Consider the following 23,161-nt stretch of genomic DNA (forward strand, 5'->3'; position numbering starts at 1 on the left):
TGTATGTTGGGTCTCGAGCACCAATGCCAGTGGTACCACTGCACTGGGCAGAGCCTGCCAACTTGAGATTGAAACAGTTAAGGGTGTCCCCCGCTTTACAAATGTTCACTTTACGCCACTATCGCTTTTACAAAAGACCTACATTAGAACCATTGAACATTACAGCACAGAAACAGGCCTTTTGGCCCTTGGCTTTGCTGCCATTTTCTGCCTAGTTCCACTGACCTGCACCTGGCCCATATCCCTTATACACCTGTCATCCATATACCTGTCCAAGTTTTCTTAAATGTTAAAAGTGAGCCTGCATTTACAACTTCATCTGGCAGCTCATTCCTACACTCCCACCACTCTCTGTGTGAAGAAGCCCCCCCCCCCCCCAACAATGTTCCCTTTAAACTTTTTCCCCTTCACTCTTAACCCATGTTCTCTGGTTTTTTTCTCCTATAGCCTCAGTGGAAAAAGCCTGCTTGCATTCACTCTATCTATACCTATCATGAATTTTATGTACCTCTATCAAGTCTCCCCTCATTCTTCTACGCTCCATGGAATAAAGTCCTAACCTATTCAACCTTTCTCTGTCACTCAGTTTCTCAAGTCCCGTAATCTGTTTTCACATTACAAAGAGGATTTTTGCTTTTATGAAAAATTTTCCTATATAAATTAATGGTTCTTTGCTTTACGCCATTTGAGCTTAAGGAAGGTTTCATAGGAACACTCTACCTTTGTAAGGGGGGGGGGGGAAACACCTGTACTACAATGCTGTTTTCTCCTTGGTAACCAAATCTCATTCTAGTATATTACTTGCCTGTCACACCTCCGACCACTGTTCTAATGCCTTTATCAACTTCCTAGCGGGACCTTATTAAAAGCTTTCTGAAAGTACAATTAAATCATATCTACTTGCTTTCTCCTCATTTTCTCTACTAAATAATTCCTAAGGAACTAACACAGATTAGTCAAAGATGATTTCCATTTGAATTTGTTCAAATATACTTTCTAGTTGTTTTGATATCCTTTATTATAGATGTCATGATTTTCTCACTATCAGCATAAGGCTCACAGATCAGTAGTTAGGCATTTTCCTATTCCCTCTTTTAAGTAGTGTCATCACAATTGCTATTCTCCAATTTGCCAGTACCATTCCAGAATCCATAGAACTTTGGAAGTTGATAACCAGAACATTCACTAGCCCTAATGCCACCTTTTCCAAAACACTAGGATGTTTTAATGGGGTTTTATCAGGTTTTAAGCTAATTAACAACTGTCATATTATTACTATTATTACTTTATTTACAAACTGTTATTAGTTTTAAAATTAATAATTTCTCTTCTTCATCAGCTCAGGATTCTTGGTTCTGCAGTGTTTCTGGGAGAAGTTCCCTATACTATTCCATGACCACAGGACAAAGAAATTATTTTATTGCACAGCCATGTTCTTACTCCCATTATAATTGCAGCCATCTCCCACATTTGTCCTTGCTAATCTTTCCCTTTTTGTTAATATCTCCACAAAAGCCGTTACAGCATGTGTTTGTGTTTTTCACATCCTTATATTCTGTTTGATCTCTTTCTCGGTCATCCAATTTCAAGATTGTTGCATTCTTCAGTTCCCTTTTTCTTAATTTTATCATTTACTTCGATTTCTCCTGTAATGCACAACTGCATAATGTGTTCCTTTTAAAGGTTTGTACATTTTCTGCAAATCATACTTTAAATTCTAAACATACTAGTCACATCCTTTAATATCATTTTCCCAGTCTACTACAGTCAAACTAGCCTTTGCTTCCTTTGTTCAAATTGTGAACCCTGGCTTCAGATTGAAATATATCACTCTCAACCATTGATATGTGAAATTCTATCAAACTCAACTCACTCTTTGCTTTGAGGCTGTTTACAAAATTAATCTTATCACAAAATGCTAAAAATAAAAGTTGTTCTTTAAGTGGTTCTGCAACATACTGATTGAGCGATCGATCTCTTTTACTGCATCACTCTTACCATTAGGAGGCCAATAAACAGCTCCCACCAATTTTTTTCTGTTCCTGATGTTACTTCATTCCACTAAAAACTGGTTCTAATTCCATGCCACACTATACATTTCTTCCTAGAACTACTGGAAAAATGCCATCATAAACAGCGCTACGCCATCTCCTTTTTCCTCTCACACACCCTTCATGAATGTTGAATTCTCTGGGATAGTTAGTTTTCACTTCGGTAACCTTACTGTCATGTTTCAGTTTTTGCATCTAAATTATATCTGTTTACAACGACTTGTGGTCATGTTTATTCTGTTCATTACATTTATAATTTATATTTCCAGTTTTGTTCATCTCCCTCCTTTCAAGTTACCATCTTTCTGGCAAACTATATTAAACTCTCTTAAAGAGCACAAGTATCAATTCAAACTTAGTACCTTAACCTTCGCTTCTGCTGTAGTTTAGCTTTACAGGTAAAGTACCAATTATAATAATTGGTAATCTTCTCTCATGTTAAATTATTAATTTCCCTTTTCTGATTCAACCATTGCCAGTATGTGTCATATAACTCAAAAAGGGATCACCTAAACATGAATTGGGATGTGGAGAAAAAAATTAGCCTACAAATTTTCTGAATCTCTTACTCCTTTATTCAGGAAAGCAGATCAATCGTATCACCAAACTGGAAACACAAACTCACCAGGAAGTTGGATCAGGGAACGTCCTCAGGAACCATTCATGAAAAACAGCAGGGTGACGTGGGCAAAAGCTGCTCTTTAAATACAGATAGTTTCTCCTCCAAAGGTGCTTGTTTTTGGTAGCATGCACTGACGGTAGCTCCTTCCCAAGCATGTAAACACCTGTTAAAAAAAACATAACTTCAAAAGTCAGAAATAAGAAGAAATCCAATAGTTAGATGATGTTATATCTTAAAAGGCATAATGAACATGTTTGGGAATCTTTGAGAACATTGTCAAGTACAGCCACTGTAACTGTTTAAAATTAATGATGTAATATTTATACAGATTAATCATGTTCAGGTGAGTGACTTTGAATTTACATTGTTTATCATTTATCAGCTCAGTAGAATATGTTGTAAAAACAGACTTTGAACTGCAAGAGTAGGGTTGGGGACTAGTTTAGGCCTTGCATTCTCCCTTTAGCTAACAGATCCAACTGCAACTGTCAGAACACCGTAAGACCAGGCTATCAGGAATGGAATGTTCATTAAAGGATTACCACAGGACTGGGGCGGCAGTGGCAGTGGGTGGGGTTAACAAAAAATAAGATATAACTCAAAATCTCTCAGTTCCAGAGAGGTGTTCCAAGTAACATGATTACTAGGATTAGTCAACCCACTTCTGAAGGAAATTAACTTGGGCATACAATTTGGAATTGATACATGTTACTGAAAAAGATTACTATGGCCATTTTCATTTTATTTGTGCTAATACGCAAGGCAAGTTGTCACTGGTTTCTTTCCAATATAGCTCTACATCTTATCATTTCATCTCTCACCTGCAAAGGATAATAAACCAGAAGTAACTTGCTCTGAGCAGCCATTCAAATCAAACATAAACTTTAATATAATGGGATGTTAGGGTAAAAAAGGAAGGGAAACTGTTAAATAATAGAGCATGATGAGGAACATGATGCACTTTTTCATTAAATTTTGTTAGAAGGATATTTTAAGGTATTCTGTATTTTAAAAAAGCCAAATTGGGAATTAAATCAATTCAGAATTTCACACCAATCAGATTATAGAATGGCAGAAAATAATTGTCAATGTGCCAGCTCTTGAAAAGAACAATCTAACATATCCTGCTCTCCAACCTTGCACTAGAGCTGTGCAAACTGTTCCCCCCAACTACTTATCCAATGAGCAAATGGGCATTAATACTCAATCTGCTCATAATTTTTTTCCAGGTGTAATGCCATCGAATCATTAACAGAACTCCACAAAAGTATTCTCATCTCACAATCCATGTTTTAGGTGAATAACTTCTATGCCACTGAAATACTTTTCTTTGTAGCTACTCTGTGAAAGCTACTTTGCTATTTTGAAGAAGTTCAAGCACAGTGTAGTGTCTAACAGCTACACAAGTGCACGTGACTGATGCTGGTTAGAAAACTGTTAGGCAACAGGCTCCTGTCCAAATTAAGCAGCATAATGTTCCAAATAAAGGAATCCGGTTATTTTCTTGATTACTTTTTGTTCTTTAAGAGCTGTCCCAAATAAACAGCTGCCCCGATTAGCCAATAGCCCAATTAGCTGTGTGATGAACAACCGAGCTTGAGATGGGTCCAGAATTGACCCCCCCATGAACTATGCTGCAGATGAGAGTGACAGAGACAAGATTTAATGTTATGGCTCCTATCTGATTATTTACCTTTTCACCAAGGACTCTGCCTGCTTGTTAAGATTCCTGCAGAATAGAAGGGAGGAGCCGGTTGATGGACAGCCAGTGTCCAGCATGCGGATATAAAAAGCAGGACTGCTAAGACACAGACAGACTCACCACGGGACACTGAACGAGCTTCGTGCACCACGTGAAGGTGGGGGTTTTGGAGGATCGATTCGGGGAAAATCGATCAGTGGCTCAGTGTGTAAAGGTGCCACCAGTGGGAACTGTTTGTGTGTCCACCCTCGCCTGGGTGACAGGCTCCACCACTGAAGAACGGTCGTACGTGGTATGGTCATAGTCGGTGACCGTAACAGGAAGACAACGGTAAGATCGATGGCAACGGCATCATCTCATCATCATCTCTCTCACTCTCTCGCCAACGATACTCAAACAACTACTCGAACTGAACTGAACTGATCTCTGCATCATATCGTAAAACTGTATCCATTTACCCCTAGCTCTGAAAGAGCCTGATTTTGGTTCCTACTTCCACACTTCTGTATACATCATTGCTAACTTGTTTCATATATTTGCATTTTATAGTACTGTATTGCTTAGTTCACTAATAAACACTAGTAGTTTACAGTAATACCAGACTCCAACGTGTTTTCCATTTCTGCTGTTTGGTAACCCACTCACGAGGTACGTGACAGCTGGAATCCACTGTAACCTATTTTACAATTTAATTAATTTTATGTGTCATCTTTAAAGCTGTACAAAATTGTATATAAGTTTATTTTCCTGTCCCCCCCAACGCTCTTGAAGTACTATTTACAGTCATTAAAATTGCACAGTTGCAGCAAATTTAACTTTAAGAGATCATTCTAAACCCCACAGCATACTCGAATTGATAGTAACATATCAAAGTCATTAATATATATTGAACTTCAGAAGATAGGGCTGTGAGAGGTTAAATCCTTACCTTTTTCTTTATACAATTTATTCAGTATATGTCTTAAGCCAGCAGTGTTGTTGACCCACTCAACCAGACCACATTCCTCATTCAGAGGAATGGACTGCATAAGTTCTGATGTGAAGTCTTCGCCTGCGAGATTCTGCATCTTTACGTAAGCACTGTCAATGTCAGATTATCTAAGTTAATTACACTTCTCTTGTAATGTAATTATTTTTCATTTACTTACCATTCAAACGTAGTCATAATCAAATTAAAAATCAAAGGAAAAAGTGACTGATTTTCCAAACATGTATTAGTGCCTCTGAAACGCTCCTTTCTCAACATGCTGCTGGGGAGCTCAATCCTACTATTCAGTCATATTCAGCTAGAGGTTAACAGTGGCAACAATACAGAAATATTACTTTTAAGTCATTGAATATTGCAACAAAAATAATACACCTGAGGGCCCAATAGATAAATCTAATATCTTCATTACAGCAGTTTGAAAAGCAATAGAAGAGTAAACAAAATGTTAGGTTTGGCAGAAGTTTAAATTTGCACATAACCTACACAATCAACTTTCCAAAACTTCTTACAGTTATCCAAGATGTCATCCCTTATGCCTCTCCCTGTCCAACAATCATCCTTCTGCAACCAAGACTCTGATCAAAACATAATAACATTGAAATAATCCACAATAAAAACATTCCTGAACTTTGCATGTTCCCTACATTTATGATTTGATAATCACCATAGAATTGAATAATTTACCCTGTTACCCTTAGCTCAAGATTTCCCTACAGTGCATTGTGAGCACATTTCCAAAAATTAATTTTATAATTTCAAAATAATATACCTTATTAATTAGTGAGTTAAATCCATAAGACGACAATCCTTCCTGAGGTCATCTTTGGGTTTACACATCATAATATAGGGACTTCCCATCAGAACCTTTAAGAGTGATTTTCTTGGGCTTTTGAAGAGAAGCTAAGATTTCCACCTAACATGAGAAGATGCAAAAAGCCAACAGCAAGAGTCAGGATCTGTATTAAGTACCATATAAAACAATAAAGAGACCCTATATATCAATGACTGGTACAGTCTATGGAACATTTTGGTCCATCAAAGTTACAACGTGATCCAAATCTTTTGGCATCGAATGCTTTGTATTTAACACCACACTATTCATCCACCTCTTTGACTAAGCTGCAAGTCACATTTCCTAAATTTACAAAATTCCTGTAGCACAGAAATATGTCGTGTCCTTCTGCTCCTGTTATCATCAAAATGAGTGTCTTTTCAATCATTCCATTTCAAGCTGCTTCTGGAAGGTCTGACAAGATTTTTTGAAAAGCCTTAAAAAGGGTCACATTTTAAAAAAAGGAAATAGTAGTACCTGAAGGTGCAAAAATAGATTCTCAAGAATAATAATAGAAATGAGTTGAGCACATTTTTTTCAGAAAAGGTGAACAAAGAAAGGCTCTTTTCTCTAGAAGAGGCCAAGGGATAACTGATTGAAATTTCTAAAACAATATAGGGATTTGTTGATTTTTCAGGGTGATAAATACATGGTAAGTAGAACATGGTCACCAAAAAATCTGCATAGCATTTTTTAAAAATTGAGCCCATCACACTTCTATAACTTTGTTTTTCGTTAGTTTCAATATTCCTTGTTTACCAAGTTCCATGTCTTACAAAACTTTCTGTAAATGCATCTCTTCTCAACTCACAATTAACATTTATCACCGTTTATATAATATTTATTTAATATGTATTCTTTATAGATTAACATATCTAGATTATTTATTTAATATGAGGAACAGCTTCTACCCCAGAGCTGTGGCCTCCATCACACCACACCACTCCCACAGAGCAATGACTGAAACTGTGAGCACACACAAGGACTCAAATACTTGCACTAACAGCACTTTGTCCATTACTGTGACATTCTTGTGCTGCTGCAACTTATTTTTCTGCTACTTATCAGAATCAGAATCAGACTTTAATCGCCAAGTACCTGTGCACATACAAGGAATTCACTTCCGCAGATGTTGTCTCTCTGCTCATAACAATAATAATGATAAATATAAATGAAAATATAGATTATACATACAGGTAGTGCAATCCAAGTAATAGTTAGCCAACAGTTAACCGGCAGTTAACTGTTCAGCAAAGTGACTGCAGTAGGGAAAAAACTTCTCCAGTGCCTATTAGTCTTAGTCTGGAGGGATCTGAAGCGCCTACCAGATGGAAGCAGATCAAACAGTCCATGCGCAGGATGGGAGGAGTCCTTTATGATGTTCCCCCGCCCTCTTCTTCAACCTGGAAGAGTACAGGTCCACAATAGAGGGCAGGGAGGCTCCAATGATGCGCTCGGCCAGTCCTCACTGTGCGCTGTAGTCTGGTTCTATCCTGCTTGGTGGCGGCTCCAAACCACACAATGATGGAGGTGCACAGGCCAGACTCAATGACTGCAGTGTAGAACTGCAGCAGGCAATTCCTGAGACAGACTGTATTTCCTCAAGAGCCGCAGGAAATACATCCGCTGCTGGGCCTTCTTCAGGATGGAGCTGATGTTCTGCTACCACTTCAGATCCTGAGAGATGGTGGTTCCCAGGAACCTGGTTCTCCACGGTGGACACAGGGCTGCTGAGGACTGTGAGGGGAGGACCATAGCGGGGGAATGTCTCCTGAAATCCACTATCATCTCCTTTGTCTTGAGCGTGTTCAGCTCCCAGATTGTTCCGACTGCACCAGAGCGCCAGTTGGTCCACCTGCTGTCGATATGCAGACTCATCACTGTTCTGGAATGAGTCCGATGAACGTAGCGTCGTCTGCAAACTTCAAAAGCTTCACATAGGGGTTGGAGGAGGTGCAGTCATTGGTGTAGAGGGAGAACAGCAGTGGAGAGAGGACACCACCCCTGGGGGGCGCCGGTGTTGGTGATTCGAATATCCGAGGTGACCTGTCCCATCCTTACCTGCTGACTTCTGTTGGTCAGGAAGCTGTAAATCCAATCGCAGAGGTCAGTGGCACAGTAAGGTGAGACAATTTGGAGCAGAGGGTATGAGGGACGATGGTGTTAAACGCCGAACTGAAATCCACAAACAGCATCCGAGCATAGGTCCCAGGACGATCCAGATGTTGCAGGATATAGTGCAGTCCCAGGTTGACTGCATCGTCTACTGACCTATTTGCCCGGTAGGCAAACTGCAGGGGATCCAGCAGGCTGCTGGTGAGGGGTCTTCAGGTGGTTCAACACCAAGCGTTCAAAGGAGTTAATGACTACAGATGTCAGATCTATTTAATACTGTTTTTCTATTACTGTCTTGTTTTTTATCTACCACTTTGTTTGATGCCTGGGAGGAAGTCAAACAGAGTTTCATTGTACCGACGTATAATGACAATAAAGATCATTCACTTCAATTCAATTCATAGGCCTAGTATCTGTTTCTATGTGGTCAAACCTTTTAGTCATCTTGGAATGTTTTTCCATGTCAATGATACAAAATAAATGGAAGTTGTTGTTGAATTGAATTATGTATACTGCAACAAGTTTTATTTGCTTACAAGTTTTGACGAAGTTAGTGTTATTCTAATTCCTGATGTAAGCTGATTGGGTCAGGAGATAAAGGTAGACGGGAAGGAAATTGATTAGAAGCTGGAATAATTAGGCAAAGTGACAACAGCTCCTGAAATGCATTAGAGTCAGTGCAAAGGAGATTTAGCAGGATGCCGCATGGATTAGGAAATGTGCTTTATGAGAAAACCTCGAACAAGTTGGGGCTTTTTCTCATTGGAGGGAAGAGGATAAGAGGATGACTTGATACAGGTGTGTGTGTGTGTGTGTGTGTGTACAAGATGATAAGAAATATAGTGCCCAGTCAGTGACTTTGTCCCAGGGTGACAATGGGTAATATGACAGGGCGTATTTTACAATGAATGAAGGAAAGTATAGCAGGGGTGTCAGAGGTAGTTTTTTTTTTACAAAGAGAGTGCTAAGTGCATGGAACACACTGCCAGGGAGGGAGGTAGAGGGCAGATACATTAGGGCCATTAAAGAGTCTAGGATAGACACATGGATGAAAGTAAAATTGCATGTTAGTGGGAACAAAGGGTTGAACTGCTCTCGGCTGTACTGTGCTCCTCTGTTCTATGTTCTATGAAAGGAAACTAGCTCAATTTTACAAATGGTGAAAGATGAAGAAGACACTTTGAACAAAATCTCAAAGATCAGAAGTTGTAGCTAGTGTCTCTACAATTTTACAATAAAAATTCTTACTATATCACTATTTTTGGTCTGATCAGTTGCAATTATTTCAAAGCACTATACAAGTGACCATAAGACCATAAAACATAGGAGCAGAATTAGGCAAAATCAGCCTGTCGTGTCTGGCTCTGCCATTCCACCATGGCCGATCCTGGATCCCACTCACCCCATCCACCTGCCTTCTTGCCATATCCTTTGATGCCAAGACCAATCAGGAAACTATTAACTTCCCCCTTAAGTATACCCACAGTCTCAACCACTATTGGCAGTCTGAGGCAGAGCATTCCAAAGATTCACCAATCTCTGACTAAAAATATTCTTCCTTACCTCAGTTCTAAAAGGTCATCCCTCAATTTGAGGCTGTGCGCTCTAGTTCTGAATGCCCCCACCACAGGAAACATCCTCTCCGCTTCCACCTTATCCAATCCTTTCAACATTTGGTAGGTTTGAATGAGATCCCCCACATTCTTCTAAATTCCAGCGAGTGCAAGCCCAAAACCTCAAATACTCCTCATATGTTAACATCTTAATTCCCAGAATCATCTCGTGAATCTCTTCTGGACTCTCTCCAATAACAACACATCCTTTCTGAGATATGGGGCCCAAAACTGTTGACAATATTCCAAGTGTGGCCTGACTAGTGTCTTATAAAGCCTCAGCATTATCAAGTCAAGTCAAGCCGGTTTTATTGTCATTTCAACCATAACTGCTGGTACAGTACACAGTAAAAACGAAACAACGTTCCTCCCAGGACCATGGTGCTACATGAAACAACACAAAACTACACTAGGCTATGTGAAACAACATAAAACTACATTAGACTTCAGACCAAACACGGGACTACATAAAGTGCACAAAACAGTGCAAGACAGTACAATAATTAATATACAGGACAATAGGCACAGTAAAGGGCAAATTACAATATGATAATAAATGATGTAAATGTAAACAATGTTTTAGCAGGAATTGAGAAAGAAATGAGCAAAAATTGCAAAGGGTGTGAGTGGTGTGTGGGTGTGTGTGTGTGTGTGTGTGTGTGTGTGTGTGTGTGTGTGTGTGTGTGTGTGTGTGTGTGTGTGTGTGTGTGAGTGAGAGAGAGAGGAGAGAGAGAGAGAGAGAGAGAGAGAGAGAGAGAAGAGAGAGAGAGAGAGAGAGGAGAGAGAGAGAGAGGAGAGAGAGAGAGAGAGAGAGAGAGAGAGAGAGAGAGAGAGAGAGAGAGGAGAGAGAGAGAAAAGGTGGTGTCAGACTAGACTCTGGGAATTGAGGAGGTCTAATGGCTTGGGGGAAGAAACTGTTACACAGTCCTGGTTGTGAGAGCCCGAATGCTTTGGTGCCTTTTGCTAGATGGAAGGAGGGAGAAGAGTTTGTATGAGGGGTGCGTGGGGTCCTTCACACTGCTGTTAGCTTTGAGGATGCAGCGTAATGGTGTAAATGTCTGTATGGCAGGAAGACGGACCCCGATGATCCCTTCAGCTGACCTCACTATCCGCTGCAGGACCTTACGATCCGAGACGGTGCAATTCCTGAACCAGGCAGTGAGCAGCTGCTTAGGATGCTCTTGATATATCCTCTATAGAACATGGTGAGGACATGGGAGTTGGAGATGGACTTTGCTCAGCCTTTGCAAAAAGTAGAGATGCTGCTGGGCTTTCTTGGCTACGGAGCTGGTGTTGGAGGGACCAGGTGGAGATTCTCTGCCAAGTGAACACCAAGAAATCTCTTAATGATCTCTATGGAGGAGCCATCGATGTTCAGTGGAGAGTGGTCACTCCGTGCCCTCCTGAAGTCAACAACCATCTCTTTCATTTTGTTCATATTCAGAGACAGGTTGTTGGCTCTGCACCAGTCTGTTAGCCACTGTACCTCCTCTCTGTAAGCTGACTCCTTGTTCTTGCAGATGAGACCCACCACGGTCATGTCATCGGCAAACTTGATGATGTGATTCGAGCTGTGTGTTGCAGCACAGTCGTGGGTCAGCAGAGTGAACAGCAGTGGACTGAGCACACAGCCCTGGGGGGGCCCTGTGCTCAGTGTGATGGTGTTGGAGATGCTGCTCCTGATCTGGACTGACTGAGGTCTCCCAGTCAGGAAGTCTAGGATCCAGTTGCAGAGGGTGGTGTTCAGGCCCAGCAAGTTCAGCTTTCCAATTAGCTGCTGAGGAATGATTGTGTTGAATACTGAACTGAAGTCTATGAACAGCATTCAAACGTACGTGTCTTTTTTTGCCCAGGTGGGTGAGGGCCAGATGGAGGGTGGTAGTAATGAGTCATCTGTTGAACGGTTGGGACAATACACGACCTACAGGGATTCCAGTGAGGGGGGGCAGCAGGGTCTTGATGTGCTTCATGACGAGCCTCTTGAAACACTTCCTGATGATGGATGTGAGAGCAACCAGATGGTAGTCGTTGAGGCAGGACACAGAAGACCTCTTCGGCACTGGACAATGGTGGTGGCCTTGAAGCACGTTGGAATGACGGCTTTTATATTCTTTTCCCCTTGAAATAAATCCCAACATTGCATTTGCCTTCTTTACCACAGATTCAACCTGTAAATTAACCTTCTGGGAGTCTTGCACGATAACTCCCTCTGCACCTCTGATGTTTGAATTTTCTCCCCATTTAGATAATAGTCCACACTATTGTTCCTTTTAACAAAATGCATTATCACATCTTTTCCAATGCTGTATTCCATCTGCCGCCTTTTTGCTCATTCTTCCAATTTGTCTACGTCCTGCTGCAATTGCACTACCTACCTCCATATCATCCACAAACTTTGCCAAAAAGCCATCAGTTCCATTATCCAAAGCATGAACAAACAATGCAAAAAGTAGCAGTCCCAATACTGACCCTGAAGAACACCACTAGTCACTGGAAGCCAACCAGAAAGGGCCTCCTTTATTCACTCACTGCCTCCTGCCTGTCAGCCATTCCTCTATCCATGCCAGTATCTTTCCTGTAACGCCATGGGATTTTATCTTGTTTAGCAACCTCGTGTGTGGCATCTCATCAAATACCTTCTAAAAATCCAAGTAAATGACATCCATTGTCTCTCCTTTGTCTACCCCTGCCAAATCTAACAGATTTGTCAGGCAAGATTTCCTTTTACAGAAACCATGCAGTCTTTGACTTATTTTATTATTCATCTCCAAGTATCCCAAAATTTCATCCTTAACAATGGACTCCAACACTTTCCTAACCACTGAGGTCAGTCTACCTGATGTATAATTTCCTTTCTTTTGCATTCCTCCCTTTGTTAAAAGTGGAGTGACATTTGCAATCTTCCAGTCTTCCAGGACCATGCCAGAATCAAGTGAGATTTTTGAAAGATCATGATCAATGCATCCACTATCTCTTCAGCAACCTCTCTCAGGACTCTGGGTTGTAGTACAACTGGGCTAGGTGACTATTCACACTACAGGTGATCCCAGTTATATCATGCATGTTATAGCCAATACAATAGAGGTTTGCATCCACATCACCCAGATTATTAAGTGAAAGAATATGACAATCAAATCACATTAACATTGAGGTAGTTTCCAATGGCAAAGAAATACAAAAAAAGTCAGACGCCAGTAATGTAAAATACATTTCCAAAAAAAGCTGATAAATACATCGCAATGCGAAATGAACATCAAGTTTAAGAAGCAAATTTTGAAGCCAACATCCAGCTAGTAAAGGGGTTACTTTAAGTATGATTTTTTTTAAAAAAGCTGGTAAAAAAACCATCAAAAAACTTGCAAATCACAAGTTGAGGCAGAAGGGACAAACTTCACAAGGTACAGTATATTGAAAATGCTGTCAGAACTCAACTTCAAGACTAGTGTCATAACCAACTCAGCAATATAATTACAAGTTTTAATACAAATGATGACTTTATTATATATGAGTTTTCCCCATTTTACCTGTTGTTCCCAAGTAAAATATTTCAAACAGTGAAATATCTGGAAGCGCAAAATTTATTTTTATACTGCTGTTTCAATTATACACAAGTTCCTGACTTAGTCCAATAACGACATAAGGCTACGCAGCACACCAGTTGTTGAGTACTTTCTCATTCAGGCAGAAGGTGGTAACATCTTGAACATTTACACACAGCTAATTTGAGAACTAACGATGAAACAGGAACATATTAAAAATAATTGACAATTTACCATGTCTGCAAAGCCAGCAATGTAGGCCCAATGACCAGGGAAAGGGTCATGAGTTGTGTGGGTGCCTGGAGTTGATGGCAGAGTGGGAGTCATCACAGATTGCAGAGGGATGAGGATTTCACTGAAAGCTGGCTCTTCCACCAATCGTTTCAGCAATTTGAAATGAACGCTCATACTTAAAGTTGTGTTGTTTCCATCTACCTACAGGAAGAAATGTTGAAATGTCAGACATAAAGCCATTGTTAATTTGAGTTCACAATTCAAAGTTCAAAGTACATTTATTATCTAAGTATACAGTATACAACCCCTGAGATTTATCTTCCTATAGATCGGCATAAAACAAAGAAAAACCATAACTGTTAAAAGAAAAACTTCAAACCCCAATGTGCAAAAAAAACAGCACAAACTACAAAATATGCAAAACATCTTAAAAAAACACACAAACTTCAAAGGATAAAACACAATCACTCAAATTTATACCTTAAATTTGATTTTTGCTGCGAATTGAAGGGTTTAAACTGAAATAATGTGGACAAAAATGCCCACAGGACTACTTTTTCTACACCTCAAGATAAGGTACACACTCAGTGATACATGAACAGCTTCTTCCCCTCTAGCATATGATCCTAAATAAACACTGAACTCATGAACACTGTCTCACATTTTTTAATATATATCATTTCTGTTTTTCCACCATTTTTAATCTATTCTATATACATAATCTTAATATCACTGGGATATGTCATGAAATATGTTGTTTTGCGGGAGCTGTACATTGCAATACATAATAAAGAAAACATATAAATTACAATATTTACTTATCTATCTATCTCATGGACCATTAAGAAATCTGATGGCAGAGGGTAAGAAGTTGTTCTTGAAAGTTTGAGTGTGTGTCTTCATTTCCTGTGCCTCCTCCTTGACGGTGGCAATGAGAAGGGTGATAGGGGTCCTTAATGGTGGATGCCTCCTTCCTGAGGTGTGGAATTTTGAATTAGCATCTGCCGAGGGAGTTTCTCGGCATCATCCTGGTAGCGGTGTTCATTCTACCTCAGGCCAACATCAGGCAGGCACTGAAAGAGCTGAGTTCCATGATCAATAGTCACGAAATAGCACACCCAGATGCCTTCCTTATCATTGTGGGGGATTTCAATCAGCTTAGCTTGAAGAAGTCTCTGAACAACCACTAACATATCACCTGTGGAACCAGAGGAGCCAACACACTTGACCACTGTTATACCACCATCAAGAATGCTTACCATGCCATCTCAATCCCACACTTTGGAAAGTCTGATCAGCTGGCTGTACTTCTACTCCCAGCATATAGGTGGACACTAAAGTATCTTTTACAGGGTGCATTTATGGGGCACCAGAGGAATCAGAGCTTGAGCCCCAGCTCACTATGTAAGTATCTGCAACATACGTCAATAATATGGATAAGGAAACCAAATGTAATATTTCTCAGGATGACGATGAGATGAAACATGGTGGATTGAGAATTTGTGAATTCTGAGGAGGACACAAGATAACTTAGGCAAGTGCAGTGAGTGGCAAATGAATGATTGATGTGGTATCGTGGATAAATACATGAGGGAAAGCAGGAATATGGTGTTTACAAAGAGGATCAGACATAACGGTGAATCTAGCTCAAAGGGCCAAATGGCGTTTGCTTACTTTTCATTAAAATGATATACAAAAAGTACAGCTACTTCTGACAAAGCCGGTTTCAAATCCCATTTGACATACTCCCTCATGCACATTGAGACTCAAAAGAGAAACCTACGTTCAGAAACAGATACTTCCTGGAAAGAAAAGTGGCCATGCTAGTTAACTTAAAAGTTGTGCAAATATTTTGGAACTGGGTGTGGAGGGGATGAGGATAGAACAAGGAGAACCAATTCACAATATCATCAAATATAGACCTCGCTTTAATAAGCACATTGACTACGGGCATTTTCAATCACAATTTTAAGATTGTGAGTATTTACATATTAGCCTCCCCACCATTGAGAAAATCTTCAAAAGACAATGACTCAGAAAGGCAGCATCCATCATTGAGGACCCCATCACCCAGGACATACCCTCTACTCATTGCTACCATCAAGGTACAGGAGCCTGAAAACACAAACTCAATATTTTAGGAACAGCTTTTTCCCCTCTGCCATCAGATTTCTGAATGGACCATGAACCAATGAACACTACCTCACAATTTTGCACTCGTTTTACACAACTTATTTATTTGTTATACTGTATCTTTCTTATTGTACCTTATGGTAATTTTTTATGTATTACACTGTACTGCTGCCACAAAACAAAAAATTTCATGACATATGTCAGTGATAATAAACCTCATTCTACACAATCTTAACAAGCAGATAGGAATATCACTATAAATGAAGGCACGTACCGTTTTGTTGCACAGTTCCAGCAACTTTTCAGTGAGACGAGTGGCATCTCCTACAAACTTGCCTAAACGGCTGTCATCATTAATGGCCTTCTGAAGAATTTCCTTACACCTATTAACTCGTGTCGCATAAGATGACTGCAAAAGAAAATTCATCTTTTACATTTGGTGCAGAATCTAATCCATGAAGAAAAGCAAATTAACATATCAATTTATATTTCTTTCTGCAAAGTCTGGCAAGTTTGCTGAATGGATTAGAAGGATAGTAATCAACCTGAATATACCCACAACATCAGGAGTTGCTAAATTTTGATCAATACTAAATCAATACTAAATTAAAATCAAAATTTACCTCCAAAAGTGAAAGTTATTTATAGATTAGTCAAGCAGATGATATCCATGCTTTTTTTTTTGGGAAAAAGCAGGAAGATCGCACAATGATAACAATGCAAAGTAATTTTGTCATATTGCATTTAGAAGTTAGGTTTTTTCCTTAAGCTATGACTTAGATCTTGACTTCTGATAAACAAACCTGTCCAAATGTTTCCATTATTTCATTGTAAATAGTCAGGATCTAGACTTGACAATCATGTTCATGGCCAGTGAGAAGAGTGACACCGAGATTGTGCAGCCAGTGATTATGCCCTTCTCCAGCTGATGTTAGTGACCCTGAGGAGACTCTCAACCTGAAGTTGCTGTAATAGTCCAGAATGAGGTTTCGGATCATCTCTGGAACACGGTGTCTTGTCAGTGCTGTTTCAGCGAGCTTGTGTGGGATGGATCCATAGGCGTTAGTTAGGTCTAGCCAGAGTGCTGCAAGGTCTCCTCTGATTTCCCTTGCCTCCTGGATCAGCTGGGTCACCACTCCTATGCTCTAGGCATCCACGTACTCCTGGGACTCCCCCCTTCCGCACTGAGGTGTCTATGTATTCCTTCAAGAGGAACTCAATTAAACACTGGGCCACAATCTTGAAGAAGATCTTTCCTTCAATGGTGAGCAGCGAGATGATACGAAACTGCTCGCTTTTGCTTGAATCCTCTTCTTTTGGTGTCCAGACACCCTCCACTTGCCTCCACTGAACAGCTACCTTTCCTCTCCACCAGATCACCTTTAAGATCTTCCAAAGTCGCACAAGGAGCCTTGGGCACTGCTAGAAGGCACTCCGCTGGGGCCAGGGGTGGAACTTGCTCTTGCTGCTTTGGCTCCTACAGGGTGGGCTCAGAGATGTTGACTTGGATCACTGGTTCTGGAGGTGTCACCAGTGCCTCACACAGACCGAGGTCCTGCTCTCTTGAGGCGTCACTGAAAATGATACAGAGATGATCCCCTCTACAGAACAAGTGAGGTGGCCACTTCACTTCTGTCTCAGTATCCTCTTGGTGAAGCCGAAGGGATTGGTAATGAAAGCATTGTGCTTTCGGGCCCTCTCCTTGCCCCTCCTTCAGTGCCACTCAGCCTGCCTGACTGAGATGAGCCTTGTCCTCATGAGATCTGTGAGGTCTGATGGGGCAGTTTTCTCCTCCTCCTCCTCATGAGATCTGTGAGGTTTGATGGGGCAGTTTTCTCCTCCTCCTCATGATATCTGTGAGGTCTGACGGGGCAGTTTTCTCCTCCTCCTCCTCATGAGATCTGTGAGGTTTGACGGGGCAGTTTTCTCCTCCTCCTCATGAGATCTGTGAGGTTTGACGGGGCAGTTTTCTCCTCCTCCTCATGATATCTGTGAGGTCTGACGGGGCAGTTTTCTCCTCCTCCTCATGAGATCTGTGAGGTTTGACGGGGCAGTTCTCTCCTCCTCCTCATGAGATCTGTGAGGTTTGACGGGGCAGTTTTCTCCTCCTCCTCATGAGATCTGTGAGGTTTGACGGGGCAGTTTTCTCCTCCTCCTCATGATATCTGTGAGGTCTGACGGGGCAGTTTTCTCCTCCTCCTCATGATATCTGTGAGGTCTGACGGGGCAGTTTTCTCCTCCTCCTCATGAGATCTGTGAGGTTTGATGGGACAGTTTTCTCCTCCTCCTTGGCCAACTTAAATTGGCGCTTCAGAGATTAGAGTTCTTGTCTCAGCTGGCTGATCTTATATGTCAGGCAAGATTCTTCAGAGGTGGCTGGGGCTCCCCCAGGCCTTAAGCAGCATTGCCCTGTATGGGCATTCCACCAAGCTGCAGCTCCCCATCAGCGGCCTATCAGAGGAATTCAAAGTCACTCAAGTCAGGGAGGTTATGATGTACCGAGACTCCTCTGATGTTAAAGTCGCTTTGGCAGGAATCCGCGTAAAGACCGGAAGGAAGTGGCAGGCACAGGAAGCTGTCGCCAGAGCGGAGGCTCAGCTGTGACACAACAGTTTGGTAGGTACTGTGGCGGTGGGGCGGGCGGGACTGGACTGGTTTCCCAAAGCACACTACAACAAAACCCGCGGAAATGAGAAGCGCCAACTGGTTCAGGATGAGATACGAGCAGAGATGGAGGAAAATCGATGCAGCAAGATAGTCGGCATGTCCAAACAGGGCGCCTGGACTAGGTGGGAGCATGCGGAACCTCGCAAGCTCACCTAGACAGAGCTCTGGAGAGCCGAACCATTGTGCATCAAGTTTCTCATCCAATCAGTCTGTGACATTCTCCCAAGCCCGGCCAACCTGCACAGGCGGGGCATGGCAAACACTCCAGAATGCCAATTGTGCCAGAGGAGGGGCACTTTGGAGCACATCCTCAGTTGCTGCCCAAAGGTGTTGGGGGAAGGGCAATACCACTGGCACCATGACCGTCCTAAGGTCTATGGCGGACGCAATCAGCACAGCGATTCAAGACACCAAAAATCAGCACGTTCCCAAACAGTCTATCACCTTTATTAGAGTGGGGAAGAAGGTTCAACATCGGCCTAGCTCCTCGGGAGGACTTCTTGCCACTGCACGAGACTGACAGCTCCAAGTCGACCTAAGGAGGCAGCTCAAGTTCCCAGAGATCATCGCAGCTACTCCGCTCTGCCCAGACATGGTGTTAATATCGGAGTCTACAAAGCAAGTGGTCTTGCTGGAACTTACTGTCCCTTGGGAAGACCAGATTGAAGAGGCCAACGAGTTCAAGAGGGCTAAATACACAGATTTTGTTGCAGAATGCTGGAGCACTGGCTGGAGAGCTCACTGTGAGACAGTCGAAGTGGGTGCAATGGGTGGAGAGCTCGCTGTGAGCTGGTCAAAGTTGGGTGCCGGGGTTTTGCTGGCCATTCATTACAGCAGACTCTTAAACTCCTTGGAGTTAAAGGACTGCAGTGCAGAAGAGCCACCAAGAACATTCTGGAGGCTGCTGAAAAGGCCTCACGGTGGCTGTGGATCCGGAGGGGGGATCTGTGGATTAGTGCACCACTTGGACACAAGTCGGGGGCTGATCACCCCCGGCTGGGTCACCCGGGAGAGGGTGTATGATGATTAAAGACCCGAAACATCCTACCACCCCAAGTTCATCACTGAAGACATGTCCAAGTAGCACCAGCAGGTGTATTCTACAACTTGGAATTCTTTGCCACAGGCAGCTGTGGAGACCAAGTCTGTATGTATATTTAAGGCAAAGGTTGATAGGCTCTTCATTTGTCAGGGCTTGAAGGGATATGGGGAGAAGGCAGAAGATTGGGACTGAGAGGAAAATGGATCAGCCACGACAAAATGGCAGAGCAAACTCAAGCCAAATGGCCTAATTCCGCTCCAAAGTTGTATGGTTTAGTGGAGTAATGAAGGTTCTCCATCTCTGGCAATGTTCACTGCTTCCTTCATCATGTCAGTGGCCTCCTCTCAGTTTACTGTCATCATACAAGTCCCAGATGGAGACTCAGGAATACCATTGCACACCAATGTAGAACTCTTCATTGCTGTTTCCATAACAGTTGTTTGTCCAGTCAGCCCTGAGCTGACCGGTCGAACCTGGAGGACTGGTGGACCACTCTTAGTCTGGCCTCTACCCTTCGACCCGTTTGGCATGGGTGACCCTACCAAGAGCCAAAGCAGAAAGCCCTGACTCAAGCCAATATAGCTCTCTGAGTGATTGAAGCATACAACCTCCAAACCATGGCAAGGTTGCAGTCCTCTTGGAGGTTGTACGGACCTAGCTTCCCTTAAATTCTTGAGTGCAATCACAACCCAAGCCTGAGAATCCAGCATCTCTACAACTTCAGTGGCATCCGCCAGACAGATTTTTTTGAACTACTCAATATTATTCTTATTAATGTCTCAAAGCGCTTTTTAATCGATATTGTCAAGTAGGATAATAAATATTCCAGTAAACACAACAGGTTTTAAGCGAGCACGGGAAACAGGACTTCGGTGTATTTAAAAGGAATGCAGCAAATAATAGCGATTTCTGAAGAATCAGACAGATTATTTCAGTTGAAGAATGTTTCAATCACACCACTCTGATTACAGACAGAGATAATAACTTAAGTGATACGTACTGAATTACTATGTTGGTTTCACTTAATTACCTTGCACACAGCTGTCATCATCCACATAGCCTGCTGGGGATAGGCCAAGAAAACCTTGACAATAATGCCTTTCAGTCTTGCAAACACATCATCATGGAAATGGCATATTCGTGAAATCAGCTGAGAAAATGCCGTCAGGAATTGGTAAGGAGCTAAGTAGTTAGTATGATCCTCTATCACTTTGTTAATTTTCTCAAGTTCAGTTCTCATGGCAATGCGATCAGCGGTGCGTCCAGATGCTGTGTGGAGAAGAATTAATATTTGTTCAGTTGTTACAAATGTTATGCAAATACTTAGTTTTTCTCCCAGTTAAATCAAATGTTAAAATATTTGCCATTATATAACATCAAAACCTCAGGTCATTGCAAAGCACATGAAAACCAACAAAACGCAATTGAAATACAATCACCATCACCATGGTAATTAGAAAGCCCAGTAAGCATTTTCCATATGAGGCACCAAAATAACTTGTTGAGTTTGGAACATTGATTGTGCAATAGTTAGTGGCCAAGTCACATGGTTCGTGAGGGCGAGGAGGAGGGAACCTTCTGCAAGCAGGCGGAATTTTGGACTTGCATATGATAGCACAATTTCAGAATTCCTCCAGGGTGAAGATGGATGCCTCTTTTCAAGTTCTTGGAATGGGAATCAATTTGTGAATTTTTGACCAGAATGGATTATCCAGGAAAAAGCAGCCAAAACAAATATTTACTGAAGTAAACTGAATGTTCTTACCCTTTTCCAATTCATAGGCTTTTGCTCCGTAGTCAAGCCATAATGATAACATTCTAGGCATGGACTGGTAGATAAATTGATTTCCAAATCGCAGAGACCTGTCATATAATATTTGGAATTATACATTGTGTTACAATATTAACCAAATTATTCCTTGTAACCTTACTTCCCCTTCTGATTTTTTGACTATTATAGATTTCTGTACAGAGGTCAGTTAATGTGCAGTATTGAAGTAAATATAAAAAAAAGAAACTTGATGGTTTACAGAGTTATTTTGGTTATCTTGGTTATGTGGTAGATCAAGGTGAGTTTGCTCCTATTCAGGCAAAAGTTCAGGCAATTTCTGAAGTTCCCATTCCAAATGGTAAAAAGGCACTCTGAAGGTTTCTGGGAATGGTTGGATATTATCCTAAGTTCTGTAAGAACTTTGCTAATATTGCTCCTCCTTTGACTAACCTCCTGAAGAAGGGTGAAAGGTTTGTTTGGACACAACTTTGTCAGGAGGCATTTGATCATCTGACATCTCTGTACCTACTTCCAAACACCTTAAAACTATGCCCCCTCGTGTTAGCCACTTCAGCCCTGTGAAAAACCCTCTGGCTATCCATGCGATCTATGCCTCTCATCATCTTATACACCTCTATCAGGTCACCTCTCATCCTCCGTCGCTCCAAGGAGAAAAGGCTAAGTTCACTCAATCATTCAACTCTTAAGATTTACTTATGAATGCAATTCATATCATGGTTTGTACCTGCAATGTTGCTGCAGGTAAATATTTCATGACATCTGTGCATGCATGTACTTGTTCATATAACAATGAACTCAACGTTGACTTCAATCGTGCTTTTGATTCTGCACTGATAAACTAGCCAGACTAGTTTAGTCAATTTAATGAAGTGAACTTGAAAATGCAATCCAAATTGCTCATATTATAGAACAAAGTCTAAATCATTGTAAAACTACAAATCCAAATTCTAAAGTGTGCTTTTTTAAAATTGTATTTAAAAGTGATGAATGAGTTGGTTTGAAAACACGGAATTCTGTAATTTCCCAACTTAGCTTAACTTCCACTGAGCTTTGGAAAGGGGTGGAAACATTTAGAGGATATTTGGGAAAGTGAGACAATGAAGAGAATTGCTGCTCCTCCTCATCACAAACAGTGCAGTCAAAGCAAACCTCTTCCCAATGCAGTGTTCACCTTCCTTTCTGTCTTTGCTTCCAAAGTGGAAAATCTACTTGCCATCAAAAGAACTTTCAGCCAATCTACGTAATGTCTCTGAACTGCCAACAAGTCTTGAAAAGGGTTTGCTTGCAAACCAGAAGTAGCCAGGTTGTGTGCACATTGATGTTAAAGATCAAATAAAACATATTTGACTTGAATTAATTTGAGGTTCACAGAGATAGATATCATCACAACATCAAAAATTTCAAAGTCACGTGCATGAGTTTAGTTATGTAAGATGAAAAATTTTTTGAAGTAATCTAGGAAGCATCTCATTATAACACATTTTTAGACCAATGACTTGCACTTAAATTTCAAAGTAAATTTATGATCAATATATGTGTATGGCACCAAATACTACCCCGAGATTCATTTTCTTGCATGCATTCACAGTAGAACAAAGAAATACTACAGAATCTACAAACAACTACAAAGATTAACAAATTATGTAAATAAAACTGAAATAATTATAATATTAATAAGAAAATAAATAAACATGAGTTGTAGAGTCTTAAAGAACTAAATATTAACAAACTGCTGTTTCAGCAGTCATTGCACTGTCATATTAGTAAATAAAAAACAGATTTATGTAATGCATATTCACAATAAGTTTTTAAAGAAAATAAGATTCACTTG

At 41.1% G+C, this 23,161-nt stretch overlaps 1 protein-coding gene across 1 annotated transcript in view; it reads right to left on the reverse strand.

Annotated features, from left to right (window-relative positions):
- atr (ATR serine/threonine kinase) overlaps positions 1-23,161 on the reverse strand; it is a 135,557-nt gene that overhangs the window by 9,784 nt on the left and 102,612 nt on the right. Inside the window, 14 exon segments of the mRNA XM_073039026.1 lie at positions 1,139-1,214; positions 2,677-2,738; positions 2,740-2,784; positions 2,786-2,809; positions 2,811-2,836; positions 5,304-5,394; positions 5,396-5,455; positions 6,133-6,155; positions 6,158-6,209; positions 6,211-6,276; positions 13,697-13,897; positions 16,104-16,238; positions 20,569-20,807; positions 21,304-21,401. Coding sequence (XP_072895127.1) covers positions 1,139-1,214; positions 2,677-2,738; positions 2,740-2,784; positions 2,786-2,809; positions 2,811-2,836; positions 5,304-5,394; positions 5,396-5,455; positions 6,133-6,155; positions 6,158-6,209; positions 6,211-6,276; positions 13,697-13,897; positions 16,104-16,238; positions 20,569-20,807; positions 21,304-21,401 — 1,198 coding nt within the window.

The sequence above is a fragment of the Hemitrygon akajei genome, chromosome 3 (assembly GCF_048418815.1).
Source record: "Hemitrygon akajei chromosome 3, sHemAka1.3, whole genome shotgun sequence".
Classification (NCBI taxonomy): Eukaryota; Metazoa; Chordata; class Chondrichthyes; order Myliobatiformes; family Dasyatidae; genus Hemitrygon; species Hemitrygon akajei.